At 39.1% G+C, this 22,825-nt stretch overlaps 1 protein-coding gene and 1 long non-coding RNA gene across 8 annotated transcripts in view; one reads left to right on the top strand and one right to left on the bottom strand.

Annotated features, from left to right (window-relative positions):
* The window catches only part of HORMAD2 (HORMA domain containing 2), a 90,935-nt gene extending 74,915 nt beyond the window's left edge, over positions 1–16,020 (bottom strand). For 5 of the 6 annotated variants that reach the window (XM_082698146.1, XM_082698145.1, XM_082698144.1 and 2 more), the window contains exons 1-3: positions 15,811–15,918; positions 7,623–7,710; positions 1,067–1,208 (exon numbers count right to left, since the gene is read on the bottom strand). In XM_082698146.1, coding sequence (XP_082554272.1) covers positions 1,067–1,208; positions 7,623–7,673 — 193 coding nt within the window. In that variant the 5' untranslated portion in view covers positions 7,674–7,710; positions 15,811–15,918. The other variant, XM_082698142.1, reaches the window with a different exon arrangement.
* Positions 16,021–16,049: 29 nt separating this feature from the next.
* The window catches only part of LOC309847585, a 49,753-nt gene continuing 42,977 nt past the window's right edge, over positions 16,050–22,825 (top strand). Inside the window, exon 1 of one of the 2 annotated variants that reach the window (XR_014302503.1) lies at positions 16,050–16,300. This is a non-coding gene — a long non-coding RNA (uncharacterized lncRNA). The remainder of the gene's footprint in view (positions 16,301–22,825) is intronic. The other variant, XR_014302504.1, reaches the window with a different exon arrangement.

Below are 22,825 nucleotides of genomic sequence, written 5' to 3' on the forward strand. Positions count from 1 at the left end.
ATTACCCCAAACGTGTCTTTTTCCAGTTTTTCCCAATTCTGTTCCAAACAAGGAGAAATGCAACCATATTCACTATTACAGATTTATATTCTATAGACCAAAAGAAGACATGACACAAATGAAATTGTCATGATTGCAAATGTCATGCTCTTGTACACATGCACACATGCACTTCACTGATGCTAGCTAGTAGAGAGGACAAAATGTTAAGAAAATACAATTGGAATGAGGCCAAGGTATATCATTAAATACAGATGTGAGGAATTTAAAGTAAAGTTAGATCTTGAAAAGTGAGATCTTACAAGGAAACTTATAGCTCTCTCCATTTATTATCCCAAATGACAGTTCCCATTTTAGTGACAAAACAGCAAGATTTTCTGAATTGTTATCACAATCCAGCTCTTTAAGCTAATAATACGATTCTAAAAAATTGAGGAGTCCTAGGTACATTTTTATCTTTCAATCCAAGACAAGGAAAGGAGCCAGAAAGTGCTTGTAATATAAGGAAATGAGATCATCAGTTTAAGATGCAGAAATAAAAGGGAGTAAAGTAGAAGACCTGGCAATTGAGAAAAGAAAAGTCTGATTAGAATAGCGATTTTCTATCAATGCTAATCAACAAATGGGCTTGGCATAAATATATTGTTCTTCCAGCATATTTATATGTGTTAACAGAAAGAAGAGTTTTTCACCTGGCTCCATCAAATTGCCTCAATGCAAAAGTAAACCTCAAAGAACAAATTCAATTGAGGCATAAAATAGCACATCTATAGCACCCAAATAGATTTTGACCCAGCTGTTGCTTTTATAGGTATGGTTTAAAATTACTGGGCTTGTCTATACAGATTTTTCTTCTCAGTCTGCCATTTGGTATCTAGCCAGGAACTAATGATTCCTATAAGTAAAACCACTAAACATACTGAAATTAAAATGGAAAATGAATTAGCAAATTGGTCTTGATGAACAATCCATGAACTGGAATTAGCACACCGTGAGAACTGAAAGGTTTACTCCTGCCAAGTAGAGGAAAAGGCTACAACAGGCAAGGTAAATAGTTAAACTTTACCATCCAAATGGCGTTCTCCGTAAGAGCTCTCCGGAAACAGGCCTCTTAGATATGTTATACATGAGATAGAAGTAGCGAAAAGTTTCTTCACCATTATCAATGACTCATGCTCATTAGTGATTTGGGATGGAAAAACGGTTTCCTGGGGGGAAAAAGATGAAAAAGATTAGTTATTCTTTAATATATTCAGCCATCATGCCATTACCACAGATAATGATGGGAAGATTTTTTAAGACTTCAAATCTGATACCTTTATAGGTAATCAAAAGGAAACAGGGCTTTGAAAATGGCATTCAATTTGATCTCCACAGACAAGGCAGAGCAGAAAGGCAGGGAGAGTTACCCAGATAATTCAAGACTAGTATAATTTATTTCACAATGATCCACGGGTTTGAAGCAAAATTGGAGTTTTACTAAGATTACATAATCTCCTTCCCTTTCACACATTCCTCAGAATGCAAAGCAATCTGCCTTTTGTAACCTGCATTTTATACTATTCTCTCCAAAGTCATCAAGTATATCCTATCATTGATCTCTCCTGTCCTTTGTACTAACTTCTCTGCAGTTTGACACTTTGGCCCACATTTTCCCTCTTCTCTTTCAGCTGCCATAACACTGTTTTCTTTTGATTTTTACCCATCCCTCCACATCTATCTCAATCTCTTTATTTTTTCCAGTTTTTCTGACATTTAAACATTTAAATTCTGTCTTCGGTCCTTTTCTCTTTGCATAGTTCTCACTTCTTGGGTATTGTCATCTAGTCTCACTGCTTCGGCTATAGCCTATACAGGCTGTTCTGAGCCCTACTTCTGTGTTTCTGTTCTGTGAACCCCTACACCTAGACCATTTTGCAGACCCCTCAAACTCAGTTAATCTCTGCCATCTTGATCCCAAATTTCATTGTCAGAGTGAAGAATCAGCCTCCATGCCAGTCATTCAGGCTAGAAGAAGAGTTGTCTTTGGTTTCCCTTTTTATTTCAAACCCCATTTCTAATCACTAAACCCTATAATTCTCTCTAAAGGAGTTCTCAAATGTATTTTCTCCTTTCCCTTCTCATTCTCACTGCCTTGACTCAGGGCATACTCACTTCCCCCCTTTATTACTGCGGCAGACCCTGATCTTCCTGCCAACAGTTCCTTTCATTCACTTTGTCCTTCATAGTGCCATCATTATCAACTTTAAAGAATACAAAATTATTACGACATGACTAGTATTCATGTAGGATAGAGTTCAAGTACCTTAGTGTGGCACTGAGAACTATCAAAGCCTTATCCTTGCCTAACTCTCCTGCCTCATCTGCCATCCCCACCCCTCTGCCCCTATTCCCTATCACCTCCTGTGTCCCTTACCCTAGTTGTATGTAACTACTATTCATTTACTATTCTACCACCATGTATCTCCATACTTTTGTGCTTTGCTTAAGCTAGAGTTCAACAGAATATTAAGGTTCTATAAAATGTCAGCCTTTCACAAAATGTATCAATATTAACAGTAGTTTCCTTCTAAATTTTATGTGTGTGTATGATATATTGAAAAATATATACCGTTATTCTTTTTTTTTTTTGAGATTTTATTTATTTTTTTGACAGAGAGATCACAAGTAGACAGAGAGGCAGGCAGAAAGAGAGGGGGAAGCAGGCTCCCCGCTGAGCAGAGAGCCCGATGCAGGGCTTGATCCCAGGACCCTGAGATCATGACCTGAGCCGAAGGCAGAGGCTTAACCCACAGAGCCACCCACCCATATACAGTTATTCTTAAGTGACTGGATAGTCTGCCCTAAGAAACAGTGTGCTATATTAGGAATGTTGTAAGACAGTGACAGATGAATGAATTTTACTTCAGTGTATAAGAATTATCTAGGGGCACTGGGGTGGCACAGACAGGTGAGTGTCCAACTCTTGGTTTTGGCTCAGGTTGTGGTCTCGGGGTTGTGGAATCAAGCCCCACATCGGGCTCCCCAAGAATCCCCTTGGGATTCTCTCTTCTTCTCCCTCTGCCCCTCATCACCCTGCTCTCTCTCTAAAATGAATATAAAAATCTTTTTAAAAAATTGTCTACTAAATAAAATAGAGTATTTGTTGATAGTTTGTTTTGTATCTTGAGTTATCATTTCAACTTGTTTGCCATATCTAGTATTGACTACGTACATGTATACAAATTAAAAATTTGATCATTTTTGTCACAATTAATTAGTCTGAGACTGCTTTTCGCTCTCTTATTTAATCCAAGCACAAAATATGTCTCATGAACTTCAGCTGGTATTGTGTCAATACATTTTAATTTTAAAATATTTTCCAAATATTGATGACTTAGATTATATTAAACTTTTTGTTCAAAAAGGCAACTTGTATGGGAGAAGATATTCTCAATACATACATCTGCAAAGGACTCATATCTAGGATATATGGAGAGCTCCTAAAATTCACTAAGAAAAAGACAACCAAAAAGAAAAATAGGGACAAAAGAGTTGAATAGACACTTCACAAAACAGGATATCCAAATGGCCAATAAATTGTGCTCAAATGGGACACCAGTGTGGCTCAGCTGATTAAGCATCTGACTCCTGATTTCAGCTCAGGTCCTGAGCTCAGGGTTGTGAGATTGAGCCCCATGTTGGGCTCTGTGCTGGGTATAGAGCCTGCTTGGGATTCTCTCTCTCCCTCTCTCAGTCCCTCCCCTGACCTAAACAAAGTAGTGCTCAAACGCCACCAGGATGTGCGCATTAAAACCACAATGAAATAATACTATGCACTTAACACAGAGGCTAAAATTTTTAAAAAGTCAGAAAATACCAAATGTTGATAAAGATGTGAAGCAGTCAAACTTTTTTTTTTTAAAGATTTTATTTATTTATCGGAGAGAGAGAGGGAGCATGAGCGAGCACAGGCAGACAGAGTGGCAGGCAGAGGCAGAGGGAGAAGCAGGCTCCCTGCCGAACAAGGAGCCCGATGTGGGACTCGATCCCAGGACGCCAGGATCATGACCTGAGCCAAAGGCAGCTGCCCAACCAACTAAGCCACCCAGGCGTCCCACAGTCAAACTTTTAAACACTGGTTATAGAAGCATAATAAGTGAGCACAACCTCTTTGGAAAATTTGCTCAATGGTATCCACTAAAGCTAAATACTCGTAGGTATACACCTGACAGATATGCATACATCTCCCCACCAAAAGAACAGTCATAACACTATTATTTATAATGGACCCAAAATGGAAATTACTAATGTCCATCAACAAAAGAATGGATAAACAAATTGTAATATATTCCCACAACGGAATACCATAGAGAAATGAGAATGAATGATCTATAACTATACTTAACAATACTGATGATTTTCATACATAAAAGAAACCAGATACAAGTGACTACTATTGACTTCATTTATATAAGATATGAAAGTAGATGAAACTACTATTTCTATGCTGTCAGAAGTCAGGATGGTTACGTCTCTGATGATCTTAATCAAATTTAGAGCTCTTTTTACTATATTAAACAGTTTCAGCTGTTGAAGTTTTAATAATTCTGTTGCTTAGAGGCAGGTACTACCCAAAAATATGCCTTTGATGAAGAGGAACACCCAAAAGTTTTTCTTTCTTTTTTTTAAATGTATTTAAGTAGTCTCCATACCCAGTGTTGGGCTTGAACTCATTACCCCAAGACCAAGAGTCACATGTTCTTCTAGCTGAGACAGTCATGTACCCCAAAAACACTTTTTTTTAAGATTCATTTATTTGGGGGGTGTACACAGAGAGAATTTCAAGCAGACCCGACACAGGGCTCAATCTCACAATCCTGAGATCATGACCTGAGCTGAAACTGAGTCAGATGCTTAACCAACTAAACCCCCCAGGCACCCTCCAAAAAAAAAACCTTCTATACTCCAAAGACGTTCTAGTCTTTGCTAGATTTTGCTCTGTAAGCTTTGTTCTTCTTTGGTATACCATATAGTGGCAATGAATGATCAAACTATATTATATTCAGGTATTAAAAATACATAATAAAATTATTACTCTTGCAGTATGGAAGGAACTTTGGACACAAATCAGTATGGATCTTAAAAGTCAGGTTAAGGAATTTATGCTTTATTCTGCAATCAGTAGAAAGTCAGGGGATTTGATCAGGAGAGTGAGTAAAATAATTATTTTAGTAATTAATATTAAGCTATAAGTAGAAGTAGGAAAAACTGAAGTTGAAGGACATCAGGTGTGTATGTGGTGTGCATATGTGTATGTGTGCATTTAAAATTTTACAGAAAATTGTTTTTGTATTCACAGATTCTGAGAAATTACGGTTCCTTTGAGTAATTGAGAAATAGCTGGCATGGCATGCATATATAGTAACTTACTGAAAACTTGCCAAAACTTAGAGGCAATACTACTTGAGGAATAACCATTTGTAGAATTAAATAACCTGAAAGTATAGAGACACTTATTTTTAATATAGGATCTAAAAAGCCATTTGTAGTAATGAAGATCAATAGCTGAAAAAGCCCTCTGGAGTTCTATTATTTCTCTATACTCCAGAGATTTTTTTTTCTTAGCTCAATGATCTAATGCTTTAAGAGTCATCATCGATGTTTTTATAAATGTCTAATACATGAGGGGTACCTGGGTGGCTCAGTGGGTGGCTCAGTGGGTAATCTCTGTCTGTCAAATAAATAAATAAAATCTTAAAAAAATGTCTAATACATGAAAATACTATGACTTGATAATAGAAAACACTATTATAAATTATTATTATTTTTTAAATTTTTATTTATTTATTTGACAGAGAGAGAGAGAGATCACAAGTAGGCAGAGAGGCAGGCAGGGACAGAGGAGGAAGCAGGCTCCCTGCTGAGCAGAGAGCCCGATGCGGGGCTTGATCCCAGGACCCTGAGATCATGACCTGAGCAGAAGGCAAAGGCTTTAACCCCCTGAGCCACCCAAGCGCCCCTATTATAAATTATTTTAACAAGTTAGTGAACTAATGACGTAAGTGATGTTTGACTGGCAGTTACACCACCTAAGACCAGTTAACTTTACTTCTTTGCACTTCAGTTTCCTCCTTAATGTGAGGTTTAATTGAAATAATAATATAAAGCCCTTGGCATAGTGCCCAGTACAGGGTAAGTGCTGAATAAATGTTAGCTTCTATAATTGTTATTCTTGTTTTAAATATTAAATAGCAAAATCATACAGTCACTTAAAATTTCCTGGGAAAAGTAGTTCATACAACCCAAACTACAAAGATCTGTTTACATCAAAAACTCAATTTGTTAATTTACAGTGAGAAAAATAACTGCCAAACTGATTGCAATTTGTATACCCAGTTCAGCATCTCCCCCTAGGAAGGAAGCCACTTAGGAAACCAAATGGGATCAGGAATCCAGTGAGTATACTGAGTTTGAGTCAGAAAAATGACTGCTTTCTCTCTGCCCTAATTCTCCTTCAACCTTAATCTTGTCCCTTTTTTGCTACAGCTTAATATTCCTAAAACAATTGTTTTATTCACTTTACTGATCAAACCCACTGACTGTCTACTGACTGAAGAATAAAGCATAAATTCCTTAACTTGGCTTTTAAGATCCATATTAATTTGTACCCAAAGTTCCCATTCAACTTTATTTCCTACTTCTGTCTAACATGAGGTCTCTCAACTCCAATAAGGATGGATTCTTCATTATTTTCTAAAATATGCCATGTTCATTTTTCATTTTGAGCCAAGGCACATTGGTAGGTTTTCCTCATAGAATTTTCTTCTCTCTTCTCTACTCAAATCCTTTATATTATTCAAAGTCCACCTTCAGTCACATTTCCTTGATGAGTAATTCACAAACCATTTAAGTCTATACAAAATCTCTAAATTCCTATTACTTGTATTGCTTTACTCTTTTTCACATATAAGTAATACACATACTGCTTTGTAAATTGGCTTAACTCCTCTAAATCATAATTCCCCTGTCAGATTCTAAACTTCTAGAAGATAAAGACTTTTTTATTCTCTCAGAGAATAACACCATTTTATATATATAGACACACACACACATATGTAAATACATATATTATATAATATTGAGCTCTCGATTAATAAATGCATGATTCATTAATGAATGTCTTGGGGTAAGTTAAACCCGCCCTTGTGAACCCAGAAAGGTTCCTTGGCTTTGGCATGTTACCCCAAGGTCCCAGCCTCCAAGTTCCTCTCTATATTCTCTCCTCAGTTCTTATAATTATATCATAGTACCTATCAGAAATTTCCTAACTGCTTCAGAGTAAATGTCTAACAAAAAAAAATTCTCTTTAAACATCTTTTTTGTTTCTGACTTCTTTCACTCTAGAAAATCTAAACATATAAACATGAAATAAGCACCCAGTTACTTTGTAGAACTGTATCCTAATTTCTTGAACATTCTCAGCCCATTACACAGTTAAAATGTAGACATACTCTGACAAAATATTATGTGCCAATTAACTGATAAAACTGCTGTTTTAAAAAAACACCAAAGATTAAAGTCATGATTCTGAACTAAATTACTAAATAGCCATTGATTTTCTTTTAATTCTTAGTAATTACCTTAGATGCTTTGTGAATTTTGATAGAGTGAGAGAGCTGAGCAGTGGCCATTGTAATAATGTATCAGGATTCTTTTGATAGGTCAAACCTGTGGGGGGTGAAAAGAAAAATTAGAGACTTTGCCTAACATAATGCTTTTTGTGAATTTTCCAAAGAAGACCTACATATAATTAGCATTTGACTGTATTCTTTGGAAAATTAGTTTAATGAACATTTTTATCTCTCCTACCCATTTTCTATGAACTTAGCATAAGGGCTCTGGATTAGTTTTTTCAACCACCCAGTGAGAATTTAGGTTGATTTGCCTGTTCCCACATACATTTGGGAAGAAAAAATAAATTGTAAATCACCTACAGATTTAACAATGTATTTTACTCATCATTGTTATTCTCTTAGAGTCCAACTGTGCTCTGTATTTAGCAGAGGCTCAAAAACATTTCTTGAATTAACTTTACGGGTAATTGGTTTTCAAAGGTAACTCAAATGTTAAGATTTATACTTTATACCATTAGGGTGGCTATGTTGGTGAGGATGTAGAGAAATTGGAACCCTTCTGCACTGGTGGGAATCATACAGCTGCCTTAAAAAACAGTATGGCAGTTCCTCAAAAGTTAAACAGAATTACCATATTAATCAGCAATTCCACTTCCAGGTATAAACCAAAAGAACTGAAAGCAGGGATTCAAACAGATACTTGTACACCAATGTTCACAGCAGTATTATTTAAAATATCTAATAGGTGGGAACAACCCAAATGTCCATCAACAGTTAAATGTTTTTTTTTTAATGTGGTATGTACAATGATATATACAAGCCTTAACGAGGAACAACATTCTGATGGCATGCTATAACATGCATAAAACTTGAAAACATTATGCTAAATGAAATGAGCCAGACACAGAAGGACAAATACTGCATGATTTCACTTTTATGAGGTAGAAGTACCTAAAGTAGTCAACTTCATAGAGACAGAAAGAATAGAGGTTACAAAGAGCTGGAGGGTAGAAGGAATTGGATGTTTAAAAGGCACAGAGTTTCTGTTCAGGATGACAAAAATTTTCTAGGAATGAATAGTGGTAATGGTTGCATAACACCATGAATGCACTCAGTACCACTGAATCGTATACTTGAGAATGGTTGAGGTAGTGAATTTTAAGTGCATTTTAACACAATAAAAATATTAATGTTAAAAATACATCTAATTTTGGGGGACCTGGCTGGTGCAGTTGGTGGAGCATGTGACTCTTGATCTTGGGGTCATGGGTTCAAGCCCCACATTAGGGGTAGAGTTTAGTAAAAAAAAATAAATAAATAGGGGCACCTGCGTGGCTCAGTTGTTAATTGTCTGGCTTCAGCTCAGGTCATGATTCCAGGGGCCCTGCATCAAGCTCCCTGCATTGCAGAAGCCTGCTTCTCCCTCTGCCATTCCCCCTGCTTGTGTTCTCTCTCTCACTGTGTCTCTCTCCATCAAATAAATAAAACCTTAAACAAAAATAAAGATAAACAAACAGAACAAAGTTCTATTTTAAGTTATAAAAAAAATCCATCCAGTTCACTTTTATTGCTTCACTACCATTAAAAAAAGCAGCAGCAAATTTCCCTTTTTCTTTTCAAAGACCTTAATTTAATTTATACTGTGGCTTCTTTTCAAGATTTTGTGTAGTTCTGACCAATATATTTGTAAAATAACCCATCTAAAGTAATTCCATTCTGGATCTCGCAGGATAGCCTGTGACTTTTTTGGTGTATAGATTCTGGATGATTTTGCAAATAAAAGAAGGCAGAATTATTTGAGGATGCTGCCACAAGATGGTGTTAGAGATTATTAACAAGTACTACTTAATTTCTCTCAATTTCTTCAGAGCAACACTAGGGGACACTCTTTTACAATATCTTACAGGACACTGAAAACCACTTAATAGTCCTTTAGTCCTTAAAAATTCCAAGGTATCTTTTGTTGACTTCAGAATATGACCTTCATTTCTATGTATAACCTTCAAATCTAACTCAACACAGAAACTGTTTCCCTTGCAACTTCAAGTAATAAAATGAGCAAAATAAGTAACTACAATAGTTTAAGCTCTAGTTCTGGCCCCTTAAACCATATAAATGCCCCCTACTGGGGTAGTTATTAGCCTTAGAGACAATAAATAATAATAAGAAGAATTTTTAAATAGATTTCTACATTGATTTTTTTTTTTTTTTTTTTTTAAGTAGTCTCCATGCCCAGTGTGGAGCTCAATGCAGGGCTTGAACTTAAAACTCTGAGATCAAGACCTGAGCTGAGCTAACAAGTCAGACTCTTAACCAACTGAGCCACTTAGGGGCCCCACTACATTGATTTTTTTTTTTTTTAATTTCTCTATGGGGGTATCTGGCTAGCTCAGTCAGTAGAGCATGCAGTTCTTGATTTTGGGGTTGTGAGTTCAAGTCTCACATTGGGTATATTGATTACTCAAATAAATAAACTTAAAATTATTTTTCTCTGGTCATAAAACATTCTGGTGGCATTTTTAGAGAATCAAGCCCTAGGGTGCCTGGGTACAAAGTGGTTTGAGTGTCTGCCTTCTGCTCAAGTCATGATCCCAGGATCCTGGAATCGAGCCCTCAGCCAGGGCCAGGCTCTCTGCTCAGCAGGGAGTCTGCTTCTCACTTTTCTTCTGTGCTCTTCCCTCTGTCAAATAAATAAAATCTTTAAAAAAGAGAGAACCAAGCCCTGAAAAAAGCATCATTCAAATAGAACATAATGCATTATTACATCTATACTAGAATGTACAGATAATCTGGATTAAACTGATACTATCATTGAAAACTCCAAGGCAATCAGGGCACTTGCTTTTGTTGTTGTTGCTGTTGTTTTGTTTTAAAGATTTTATTTATTTATTTGACACAGAGAGAGAGATCACAAGTAGAGAGGCAGGCAGAGAGAGAGGGGAAAGCAGTTCCACTTTGATGTTCCCAACACATCAGGCTGAGCAGAGAGCCTGATGCGGAGCTCAATCCCAGGATCCTGACTCAATCCCAGGACCCTGAGACCAGGACCTGAGCAGAACGCAGGGGCTTAACCCTATAAGCCACCCAGCCCCGCCATGGCACTTGCTTTTGAGAAAGAATTCAAAGCTAGTCCCTATTAGCATTTGGTAAATACCTAAGAAATTAATATTCATAAAATGAGTAAAGTTAAAGTTTATATACATATATGTGTGTATGAAGAGAGAAATAACCAGTAGTATAATATAGTAGAAAGAGGCTTTGGGGTTAAGGAACGTAGGCCCATATTCTGCTCAACTACCGAGTAGCTCTGTGACTTAGTTAAGTCACCCAATCATTCTGGATCTCAGTTTCCTTTTTGCAAAATAGAGACAATAAATCCAACTTCTCAGGGCTCTTACAGTGTTTATGAGGGCATGTATTCATCTGGAGTGCATACATAGCCTAATGGTTAAGTACACACACTCTTCTGGAGCCACACTGCCTACAGCCAAATTTCAGTCTGCAATTAACTTGCCATTTCATCTTGGGCAAATTGTGTGCCCCGGTGTCCCCATCTGTAAAATAAGGACGATCCTAGTACCTGCTTCATTGGGTTGTTGTGAGGACTTACTTAGTCTTAGACTTACGGGGCACTTGAAACACTGTCTGACAAATATTTTCATTATAAGTAACAAAGCATATTCATTTTTTAAAATCTTATGTTAGTATTTGAACTTCTAGTTTTCTACTGGCCTTCTAGTTGTTCTTTCTCATTCTCTACTTCACACTTTTTCCCCTGCACATTTTTGAGTGTTTGGTGTTCAGGGCTCTGTACTAGGAGCTCCTTTTTTTTTTTTTTTTTTCCCTTCATCTTCCTACTTCTAAACACGCCCTCCCTGGATGAACAAATACATTTTCATTGTTTCAATTACTATATCCATTCTAATGATTTGTTTTCATTCTAATGATTCTTAAATGTCAGAAGCCCAGGTCTTTCTGGGGAGTTAGAGATCTGTACCTCTACGAGACAGTTCCACTTTGATGTTCCCAACACATCTAAATGTCAATTCTTTTCTCCCAAAACCTATTCCTTTTCCCTAGCTCAATGTCTCCTGCAAATAACGTCATCAAATACCTAATTTCTCAAGCCTAAAAACTATGACTCAACCCTGACTTTGCCTCACTTACACATCTAGTCTTCTTAATATTTATCAAATGTGTCCTTTCCTCACTTTACACAAGTTGTTGTTATCTCTGCTTTAGATGAGATTAGACTCATCTTTTGCTACCAGTCTGCTGGTCACTGATTCTGCCCTTCTCCAGTCTGTCCTTTGTATTGCAGCCAGAGTTTTCTTTTTAAATTGCAAACTTGATTATGTAACTCTGTAGCCTGAAATTCTTCAATGGCTTCCCACTGCCCTCAGGATAAAATTCAAACTCCTTAAGATGGCTTCAAGATCTGGCTCATCATGCCTCCCTAGGCACATCTCTAACCATTTTCCCTTACACTTTAATGCATCAGTTATTCTTATCAACATTCGTTATCCTAAACCATATTCTCTCCAGCTTTCAGGTTTTTGCAATAATCCTTCCACCCAAAACCTTCTCCTTCATTCTCAATTCCTACTTATCTCCTAGATATGGAGTATAGTGTTCTCAAAGAACTATTTCCTTACTCACCACCACCACCAAGTTGGGTTATGTGCCCATTGTAACATATTCACTATCATGGTTGCATTTATACATCCATCCCACCCTGTCTGTGAGCTAACATGAGGGTAAAGTTGTGTCTGTCTAGGTCCTTCTTTATTTTTTGTGTTTTTTTTTTAAAGGTACAATTTAGTGAGTTTTAGTATATTCATAGTTTTGCAACCATCACTACTAATTCCAAAAGATTTTTCTTATCCCAAAAAGAAGCCCCACGCCCATTACCAATCACTTCCTACTCCCCCTCCCCTGCCCCTTTGCAACCACTGATCTACATTTTATCTCTATGGATTTGCCTATTCTGAACATTTCACATAAATGGAATCATGTAATGTATGACCTTTTATGTCTGGTTCAGCTCATTCTTGAATCCTCAGCACCATCACAGTATTGGAACAAAATAGATGCTCAATAAATATTTGCTGGATCAATAGAGAGTTAATACAAGAACAAGGAAGTATTAAGTATCTAGAAAAGAATTACAGATTATTAGAGATAGAAGGAGCTTTAAATGTCATCTAATACAAACATCTAATTTTCTAGATGAGGAAATCAAGGTCCAGAGAAGTCAACTGACTTACTCAGGGTCAAAAACTTAGTGGTAGAACTGAGAATAAAATTCAAGAAACTTTGACTCACAACTTAGGGGTTTTCTATAATGACTCCCTAAAATGAAATTCCTTTTTTGTTTCATTCCTTTTAAAATGATGCACTACCAGTGTCTTCCTAGTTGTGGAGCTTGCTTGCTTATTTCTAAATACAGTAGTGTCTTTTTCTGTTGTTCTAGAATGAGCTTGCTTTAGAATAGCAAAACATATCTAAATAATTTTTTTTAAATAGACAGGCTCTTTTCAACCTCTAATTATTCTGTTGCTACTGTTTTTTCCTCTTTGAGCAGTTGTTTTGTGGAAGTTTCCTATTCAAGTACAAACTCCTGTTTAGTTTTGAAAGCTCACAAGCTGACAGCCCCAGGAGGTATGACACTACAGATCATGTACTCTCAGAGAATAACTCTGATGTTTTTTTTTATCACCTTTTTCTAACTCATTATCTAAAAGCTTAGGAGAGATTTCATATTTATGGATTTTAAGAGCAGAACTCTAACTTTCAACTGTCTTTCACTTATATGTATTTGTTTGCATATTTGACCCACAAACATCTGAAACTTCACAGGGCAACAATAATCATTCACTTTAGTACTTGATATGTCCCTCTGTGACAAGAATTATGATTTGAAGAAGGAGGTAAGATTTCTGTGCTTTCTCAGATAAAGACTCATGCTAGGTTTACCTCTTGACCTACATCTCAACTGCCCTATTTATAATGGTGATACAATTGCTTACTCTTTTACCCTTGTACGTGTGAATCCAAGATTCAGATAAAGATTAACCAGCTATTGTTCAGCATATTAAAGCCTAAGCCATTCTCTGCCCCCTGCCTTTGGCCATTCTGAGTGAAGCAAAAACCAGTTTTATTATGTTTGCACAAAGACAGTAATAGTTGATTTTCTAATGCTCCTCACACATCTTCCCCAATCTTCCAACACCACCTTTTTTTTAAAGATTTTATTTATTTATTTGACAGCTCTCAAGTAGGCAGAGAGGCAGGCAGGGAGAGAGGAGGAAGCGGGTTCTCTGCGGAGCAGAGAGCCCAATGCGGGGCTCGATCCCAGTCATGACCCGAGCTGAAGGCAGAGGCCCAACCCACTGAGCCACCCAGGCACCCCATCCAACACCACTTTTTTAACAAGAAAATCTCCCTTCTATCAAATGAACAATATCTAACTGCTGGATTCTAAAATGCAACTAGGTGACCTTTCTTGCCTGATACAAAGGACAGCTTTACACAAAGAAAGTACATTTTGACATAAATGGGCTCAGCGTCATAGACTTGGAAGGGAAAGGAGAAATAGATAATCCAATCCCTTCATTTTAGAGAAAATGAAAGTCAATTTAGTGGAGGAAGGATAGTCTTTTCAACAAATAGTACTGGGGCAACAGTACATCCATAGGCCAAAACAAAACAAAACACCCAGGGCGCCTGGGTGGCTCAGTGGTTTGGGCTGCTGCCTTCGGCTTGGGTCATGATCTCAGGGTCCTGGGATCGAGCCCCGCATCGGGCTCTCTGCTCCGCAGGAAGCCTGCTTCCCTCTCTCTCTCTCTCTCTCTCTCTGCCTGCCTCTCTGCCTACTTGTTATCTCTGTCTGTCAAATAAATAAATTAAATCTTTAAAAAAAAAAAACACCCAAAAACCAAAACAAACTCTCAACCTAATTCTCACACTATATACAAATATTAATTCAAAATGGGTCATGGATTTAAATGTAAAATATAAAACTATAAAGAAGAGGAAAGTGAAGTCCAGCAAAAGAAATTGGTTTGTCAGAGGTCACCCAGTTACTCAGAGGCTTCACAGAGTTTGCTTCTGTAAGTTATTATTCACCATTTTAACAAATCCCATTTGGCTCTAATTCCCCCTTTCCACACTCACTCAGAGAAAATGGTTTCCACTATATTAACTGGATATTTGTTCATGCTCTTTTGGTTTTTTAATATCTTCTTCGGGCTACTTCAATTATTCATTCATTCAACATTTACTGGGTGACTACTATGTGCCAGGCACCATGTAGGATTGCAAAGATGTAAAATACTGCTCACATATCAAGAGACTGATCATCAGTTGGGGAGAAATTAGACTCAGCCTAATTAAATAAAAAACTCCTGTAGGGGCAAGAACCGTGCTTTATCTCCGTTTTCACCAGCCAAGTGCACCGTGTACTGCACATCTCGTCCCATGTGCTGCACATTTGAACACAGGTCGGTGATTGGCTGATCTTGCATTTCAAGACATTTTCTCCCCCTGTACTGTTTGGGGAACTAAAGTCCATGGAGATTAAATGGCACGTCCTGGAAAATGTAGCAAAGGAGGCGAGGCCATTCCGTGGGGACCTATCCCCAGCTCTGTCACCTCTTGGGTCTACGCCAGGCATTGATTTGGCAGAACAAATCCGTGGCTGGAGAAAACACCCCAAGGCTCCACTCCCGACCTCCAGCAATACACAGACATCGTTGGCCTCACCCACTGCTTGGCCGCTAATTACCGCTGTTGCTTCCTCACCAAGACTCACTCCTTCCCACCCAAATCTGAATACAACAGCTACCTTGATAGCGGGAATGCGGGTGTTCCCACTACTATTCTCTCCGCTCTCCCCCCCCCCCATCTCCCCCCCAACCCCGTTACATGTGAAATTTTTCAAAGTCTAGAGCTGAGGGCGGGAATTGAAGGAGGGGGTGGGGTGCTATCTAGAAGCTTCCCTTTGTCTTTTTCCTCAGCCCCCACCTTCCCGTTTCTCCTCAGAGTACTTCGGGCTTCAGCGAAATACTTTCACATCAAACTTAAAGTCGCAAGGAAAAGGAAAGGGAAAGAAAAAAAATTAACCTAAGCCTAGAAACTGAGGACGCTCAAGCGCCCTCTTTCTCCGGAGCCCTAGCGTCTGGACAGCCCTCACCTCAGCTCGTCGACGCCTCTCGCAGAAGGGTGGCTACTCAACGGCCTTTTCCAGCCCAAACCCTCTCGGGCTCATGAATAGTCAACGAGGTCTTTTTGGGCGGGATGAGACGCTTACTCATGAATAATTCATGACAGCTCCGCTGCCAGCCTCCTGGGCGGTCCGCCCCGTTTGACTTCATGAATATGCAAAAAGGGGCGAGCGGCCGCTAACGGACCCCTCATGGGCCCGGCTCCCTCAGCGTCAGCGTCCTCCGCGCCCGGCTTCCTTCCCCGGTTTCCCGGCCGCATGCCCTCGGGTCGCCGGCGCAGCGTCTCTGCTGCCGCCTTTCTCGCCCTTCTGAGGGCTGGCCCCGCGCTCCCGGGCCTGAGGGACCCGCGCGGGCTCGTGACGCCACCCACAGACCCTGGCGAGGCCTTCCACTCCCGGCCGCTCTGCCTGGGCAAACCGGTACGTCGAGGACAGCTTGGGGAGACGATTGACCACGCAGGTGAGGCGGTGGCGGGGAGGCCCTTGCGGGCCTAGAGGGGCCTACGGTCGACGCGGGCGGGGCCAGGTGAGAGAGCCTGGAACTGGGACCCGGACCGGGGCGAGGGGGTGGGGCAGAGAGGTCTGAGGCCAGCGCAGGGTGGCGTCGGGGAAGAAGCGTCTAGAGCCTTGGGGAACGGGTGTTAATGCGGAAGCCAGCAGCGGGAGCTAGAAGTCTTGGGGCAGAGGTTTTAATCCTTGAGGCATCTCCACTTCTTCCGTAGCATGGACCCCAGTTTGCATTATCTTGAACATCGATTTTAATTACGCAAATGAAACCTGACTTTGTTCTCCCCTTCCACTGCGCCTAATCCAGCCCCTTCCGCGCAGGGGTGACCCCCGTGAGCAGTTGGGTAGTGGGTCTCTTCAGATCGTTTCCCGCGCACTCGGGGACATAGTCACTACCTTGTGTAACTTTTCAGAGGTTCGCGGAGTCCCTTGAACCTCTGCGGTGGGATCTCCTTAGAGAGTGGCTGAAGCATGGGCCCACTTGAAACCTGTTTTTACTTTGTTTCTGCAGTAAAGGAAAAAAGACCCAAGTTGGTAAAAACATGAGTTAATAACAGAATGACGAAAACCATAACTTGGGCTGTAATGGTTCTTTAGTTCAGGTTTTCTCAACCTCCGGAGTGGTACTCTCCCTGCCACATTGTGACAACCCAAAAATGTCTCCAGACGCAGTCAGGTATCCCCTGAGGGGCAAAATCGCCCTTGGTTGAGAATGACTGCTTTAAATCCTAAACTTTCCAGAAGTAATTGCTGTTTAAGCTCCAGCCTGGCAGATGGTCTGTCTGCTCCAGCCCTTTTGGAGTCAGTATTTAACCACTTCCTTTCATGCTGGTTGTCCTTGTTCCCATCTGCGCTCGGGTCTCAGCTTCCTGTCTCCAAAGAGCCTTCCTCCTCACCCCTATGCTAATGATAGTTCATCCCACCCGACCCTCTCTTATTACTGTTGTTTTCCTTCCTAAAATTTATCACAATCTGGATTTCATTTATTTGCTAATCTGTTTTTCTTCACCACTAAGAATGCAAATAAGCTTTAATAGAGGCCTGATCTGTCTGGGTCACTCTAGGATCTTCAGTGCCTGATACAGAGGGATCACTCAATCAGCATTGGTAGACTGAAAAAGTGAATTCCTTTCTCCCTTCTAAGAGCTTAGGTGGAGTTTCTTCTGCTCCTTGTCATTCTCATTCCTGCTCCTATTCATTCTCATTCCTCACTCCTGTGACCTTTGTTTAGAACTTGAATGGATGAATGAGCACCAAGAAGCTATGAGTCGAGTCTTCACTTTTCTCACTGACTTATCCCCTCCTTCAGGGCAGAAACTGTCCTTTATTATGTTCATTGAAGGTATTCATATAGTTGAAAGAACCAGTCTATGACTTAAGGAACAATATTAGACAATGAAAAATGGAGAGTGCCACAGGGGGCTTTAGGAATTACTAGTCTAGTCCCTTACTTTACAGATCAGAGTTTTAAGTAGTTTGTGCAAAGTCCCTATACTTGCTAATACCGAGACCAAAATCACAAGTAGGACCCATGGTCTTACACCTTTCATTTCAAGGCTTTTTTCTAATCTCTGGCCAATCTAGTTTCTGATTACTTTTCTGTGAAGCTGACTTACAACTGAAACACAAAAATCCCAAGCCAAAGACTTGCTTCTTGTCAACTAAAAAGCTTTTGAGCTTGTACTCTTCATCTTTTGATTAAATCTACCCCAGGTGATAATGGCCTAATGAACTCAAAAGTATTGTATGATATTCAATTACTCATTTTCTCTTGTACCTTTCAATAAGAGCCTGGAGATTGTACCTGTCAAAGTATCTTGTTTGTTTTGGAAGGAAAAAATGCACATTGTGGGAGAAATTGATCATTGTGTAGAAATTTCCAAATAACCAGTTGTTAAAGTTTGGCCAAACCCTGTATCCAATAGTAAGAGAACATGTAAAACAAATTAAAACAGTGGGGAAGAGAATTTTTTTTTTTAAGATTTTATTTATTTATTTGACAGAGAGAGATCACAAGTAGGCATAGAGGCAGGCAGAGAGAGAGAGGAGGAAGCAGGCTCCCTGCTGAGCAGAGTGCCCAATGCGGGACACGATCCTAGGACCCTGAGATCATGACCTGAGCCTAAGGCAGCGGCTTAACCCACTGAGCCACCCAGGTGTCCGGGGGAAGAGAATTTTTAGTTGAGATGATTTTCATTGCCTTTCTCTCTTTAGACACATGTGCTGCTTCTTACTCTGTGTACCTGAAACAGTTGTTACTCCTCATTAATCAGTCCCTAGTTAAGCCCTTGTTTTTTGAGAACTAAAGACCAATTTCCTTCTCAGTTAAATTCAGGGTTTCGTCTTTTTCTCTTCTTGATCAGTTTATATAGGCAGTGCCTGGTTGGTAGAGTCTTGTGGTGTCATGCTCTCAGCTGTTAGGATTTTGCAGTTTTTTTTCTGAGGCATCTAATAGCACTCTTCGTCATAGGAAGTAGATACTATTTTTCTGACTGATTGGAAATTTCCTGATGAAGTTCAGTGTAAGCTTGAAAGTCTTCTCCTAAAGATAGTTTACTTGAAGGTTGTCAAAAACAGACAGATTGAGACAAACCATAAGTGACTCTTAATCTCACAAAACAAACTGAGGGTTGCTGGGGGGAGGGGAATTGGGAGAAGGGGGGGTGGGGTTATGGACATTGGGGAGGGTATGTGCTCTGGTGAGTGCTGTGAAGTGTGTAAACATGGCGATTCACAGACCTGTACCCCTGGGGATAAAAATATATGTTTATAAAAAATTAAAAAAATAGATTGAATATAAAATGTATTTTCAAGAGGAAATCTTTAGATGCATATCCCTCTTCAGTGTACACAATCATGATACCAAATACAGAGAAAAGACGGGTGCTTTCTTTACCCTATTTACTTTCAACTTTTATTAGAACTCTTAAATCGTAACTTCCAATCATAACACCACCATATTTATTCATTCATCAAGCATTTATTTTGCACCTGCCATTATAAATCACTCTGCTTCGCATTTTGGGAACCAGAGAGATGATAATTTGGTCTCTGAGCTGTGGAAGTTTACAGTTTAGTAAGAGAAGATACCTGTAAACACATTACTCATTGAGAAAATATTAATACAAATATCAGTGGAAGTATAAATTATAAGACAGGATGTAGAGAAGAAAGCTATGCATGCTAAATAATGAATCGAGACAGCTTCACAAAGGAGGTAGCATTTTAGGAGTTGAGCATGTGTATGTAATTTGCTTTGCTCATTCTTTGGCAATGGTTTGACAGTTTCAAACCAGTAAATGCAGACATTTTGCCCACCGCTTTCGATTTAGGAAAGAAAAGGAGGTGTAAGATCCTTTCTTTCCATTCCTGGTAGCAGCATGCTTTTGAAAGCTAAATGTTGTCTTAGCTATCCCAAATGCCTTATTCTTGGTTAAAAGGAGAGTGCCAGCCCTCATTTCCACAGTAGGGTGTTATTTTATTCTAGTCTCCACTGGGGCATATACTAGTCATGTGGTATGTTTGGGGGGGTCAGTGGTATTTATAAATGTGTTTATGAATGTGACTCTGGAGTCCTAGAATTTTAATTATCACTGAGAAGAGAGGCAAAATGACTTAAAGAACTGAAGTTTTGAATCAGGCCTCCATGTATAAACTGGCGATGTTGCCTAACTTATTTAGGGGAATTATTTTTTTATTTTTGAATTAATTTTTTAGAAAGATTTATTTATCTGAGAGTGTGTGCGCTTGCATCCTGAGGGTGGAGGGGTCGAGGGAGTGGCTGAAGGGGAGAGGGAGAGAGAGAATCTCTAGCAGACTCCCCGCTGAGCACAGAGCCCCAGGCAGGACTTGATCTCAAGACCCTGAGACCCTCATGACCCTAGCTGAAACCGGTAAATAGGTGCTCAAGAGGCTGAGCCACTCAGGCGCCCCTGTTTAGGGTAATTTTTAAAGATTTTATTTATTTATCAGAGAGGGGAGGGGAGAGCGAGCACAGGCAGACAGTATGGCAGGCAGAGGCAGAGGGAGAAGCAGGCTCCCTGCTGAGCAAGGAGCCCGATGTGGGACTCGATCCCAGGACGCTGGGATCATGACCTGAGCCGAAGGCAGCTGCTTAACCAACTGAGCCACCCAGGCGTCCCTAGGGTAATTTTTAGAGAGAAAGACAAAAAGAAAGGATTGCCAACTTGGCTTTAGCTTTTGAACGTGATCCATTCTTTCTCAGCCAACGAGAAGCCAGTCAGTATGAAATAAGCCTGTCAATATAAAATAAGCCCAACTATAAGATCTTAACATAAGCTACTGCTGCTTCTGCCCACACAGTCAATCTACAAAATATAATTCCATGTGTAGGTGGCAATTTGTTATGGCCTTCATGCCCATTCAGAGTTGCATATTGATTTCTGCATCTTTTGAATTGATCTTTTCTAACTGGCAGAAGAATCTCCTTGTGGGTTGTATGTTTCTGGGGAAAACCTAGGGTTTAATGAACTGAATAGGAAATGACAGGGGCTATAAGTGACAAGCTGCTGCCTGCTTGAGTGCCCTGACTAAGACACGATGTCAAGGAAGGTAATAATTCTGAAACATTATAGAAATGCTCATTTGGCTACTTGGTTTTCTTTCCTGCTGACTATGAGGTTTTGGTGACATGTAAAATTATTTTATGCCTCCTAATGTTTATCATTTAATAGAAAAGGTTTCAAATGAAATAGATTTTAAACTGGCTTTACATGATTTTTACTTGGTACATCCGCACCGAGATCTGAGCCGAGGTGACTTTCAAAATTTACCGCAGTATTGATAGCCTATATTTTGAACCCCTTTACTTTCTACACATTTTGATGTTTGGAAAATGACAGTTACCAAAAACATTGCTTAGCACTCCTGTGAGAGCATAGTGTAGCCTCAGCCCTATGGGAGCCTTTTTTCTTCTCTTAGTTTATACTAACTCAATGATAATTGTTTAAGTATTAATGACCTCTGGTTGAGAAGGTCCTTAATTCAAGATTCAGAATACTTAATGACCTTAGAGAAAATTGAATACAAGTATAAGACATCTAAGGCAAACTTTTTTTCTTTTCTTTTTGTAAGTAATTGCCCCTTTATTTACTTATTTTTTACTTATTTATTTTTTAAGTAATCACTATACCCAAGGTGGAACTCAAATTCCTGACTTCAAGAGTCACAAGCTTCATTGACTGAGCCAACCAGGTGCCCCCAGGGCAGGCTTTTCTAACATCTCTCCTCATTAAACAAACAAAAAGCAATTCCTTTCTGCCAAGAAAAAAGTTTAACAACTGGAAAGTGAGTAAGGTATTACAGGAAGATTGCCTACATAGCTTTTAAAAATGGGAGGGAGAAAGAATTTCAAGGAGACATCATTTAGAGATTTACTGTGACTTACACCTAAGAAAACTGTCCCAGAAAGCCAGATTCCTGTGAAAGCTGTATTCTCAAATGTGCCAGGGGCTACATTAACTTTGGTCACGTCAGTACACACCACAGAAAGATTTACTATATTAAGTTGCATTGAAAGAGTTCAACATATGACCTTATCAATAATCTGTGGACATCTCTCCCCCTTTGTTGAAGAGTGCCTATACATATGACATGCTCAATAAACACACATCAAATGAATGCATATATGTTGTTAGAAGAATCCCAGATAATCCCAGTGATGTACTGGGTATGTTCAAATTATACATAATGGGGTTGATCTTTGAAAAGATGCATTGCAAATTTCTATTTCTGTTAGTATTATTTTTCCATTTATCGTAATTTGAAATCAGTGTCTTTTTTTGTTAGCTTTTTATTCTCGTATACATACAGAAAAACATCCTCATTCTTAAATGTACCTTTTATTTACATATAAACAAAATTCACCACTTTAAAGTGTACAAATAAGTGGTTTTTAGTAAAGTTAGAAAGTGATGTAATCATCACTGCTAATTCCAGAGCATTGTTATCACCCCAAAAAGAAACCCCATGCTTTAGCAGTCACTCCCCATTTCTTCCTCCCCTATCCCCTGTCAACAATTAATCTACTTTTTGCCTCTATAGATTTGACTATTCTGGATATTTTACATAGGGGGAATCCCACCATATATAGCTTTTTTGTATCTGGCTTCTTTCATTTGGTGTAAAATTTAAAGTATGTTACTCATGTTATAGCATGTATCAATGTATCAGGACTTCATTTCTTTTTATGGCTGAATAATGTTCCATTGCATGTATATACCACATTTTGTATATCTCTTCATAAGTTGATGGACATTTCGCTTGCTTCCACTTTTTGGCTATTAAGGATAATCCTCCTGAATATACATTTTCCAAAGAAAATATACAGGTGGTCATGAGACACATGAAAAGATGCTCAGCATCTCCAATCATCAAGGAAATGCAAATCAAAATCATAATGAGATATCACCTCACATGGGTCAGAATGGCTGTTAGCAAAAAGACAAGTATTAATGAG

This window comes from Mustela nivalis, assembly GCF_964662115.1.
Source record: "Mustela nivalis genome assembly, chromosome: 14".
NCBI lineage: Eukaryota > Metazoa > Chordata > Mammalia > Carnivora > Mustelidae > Mustela > Mustela nivalis.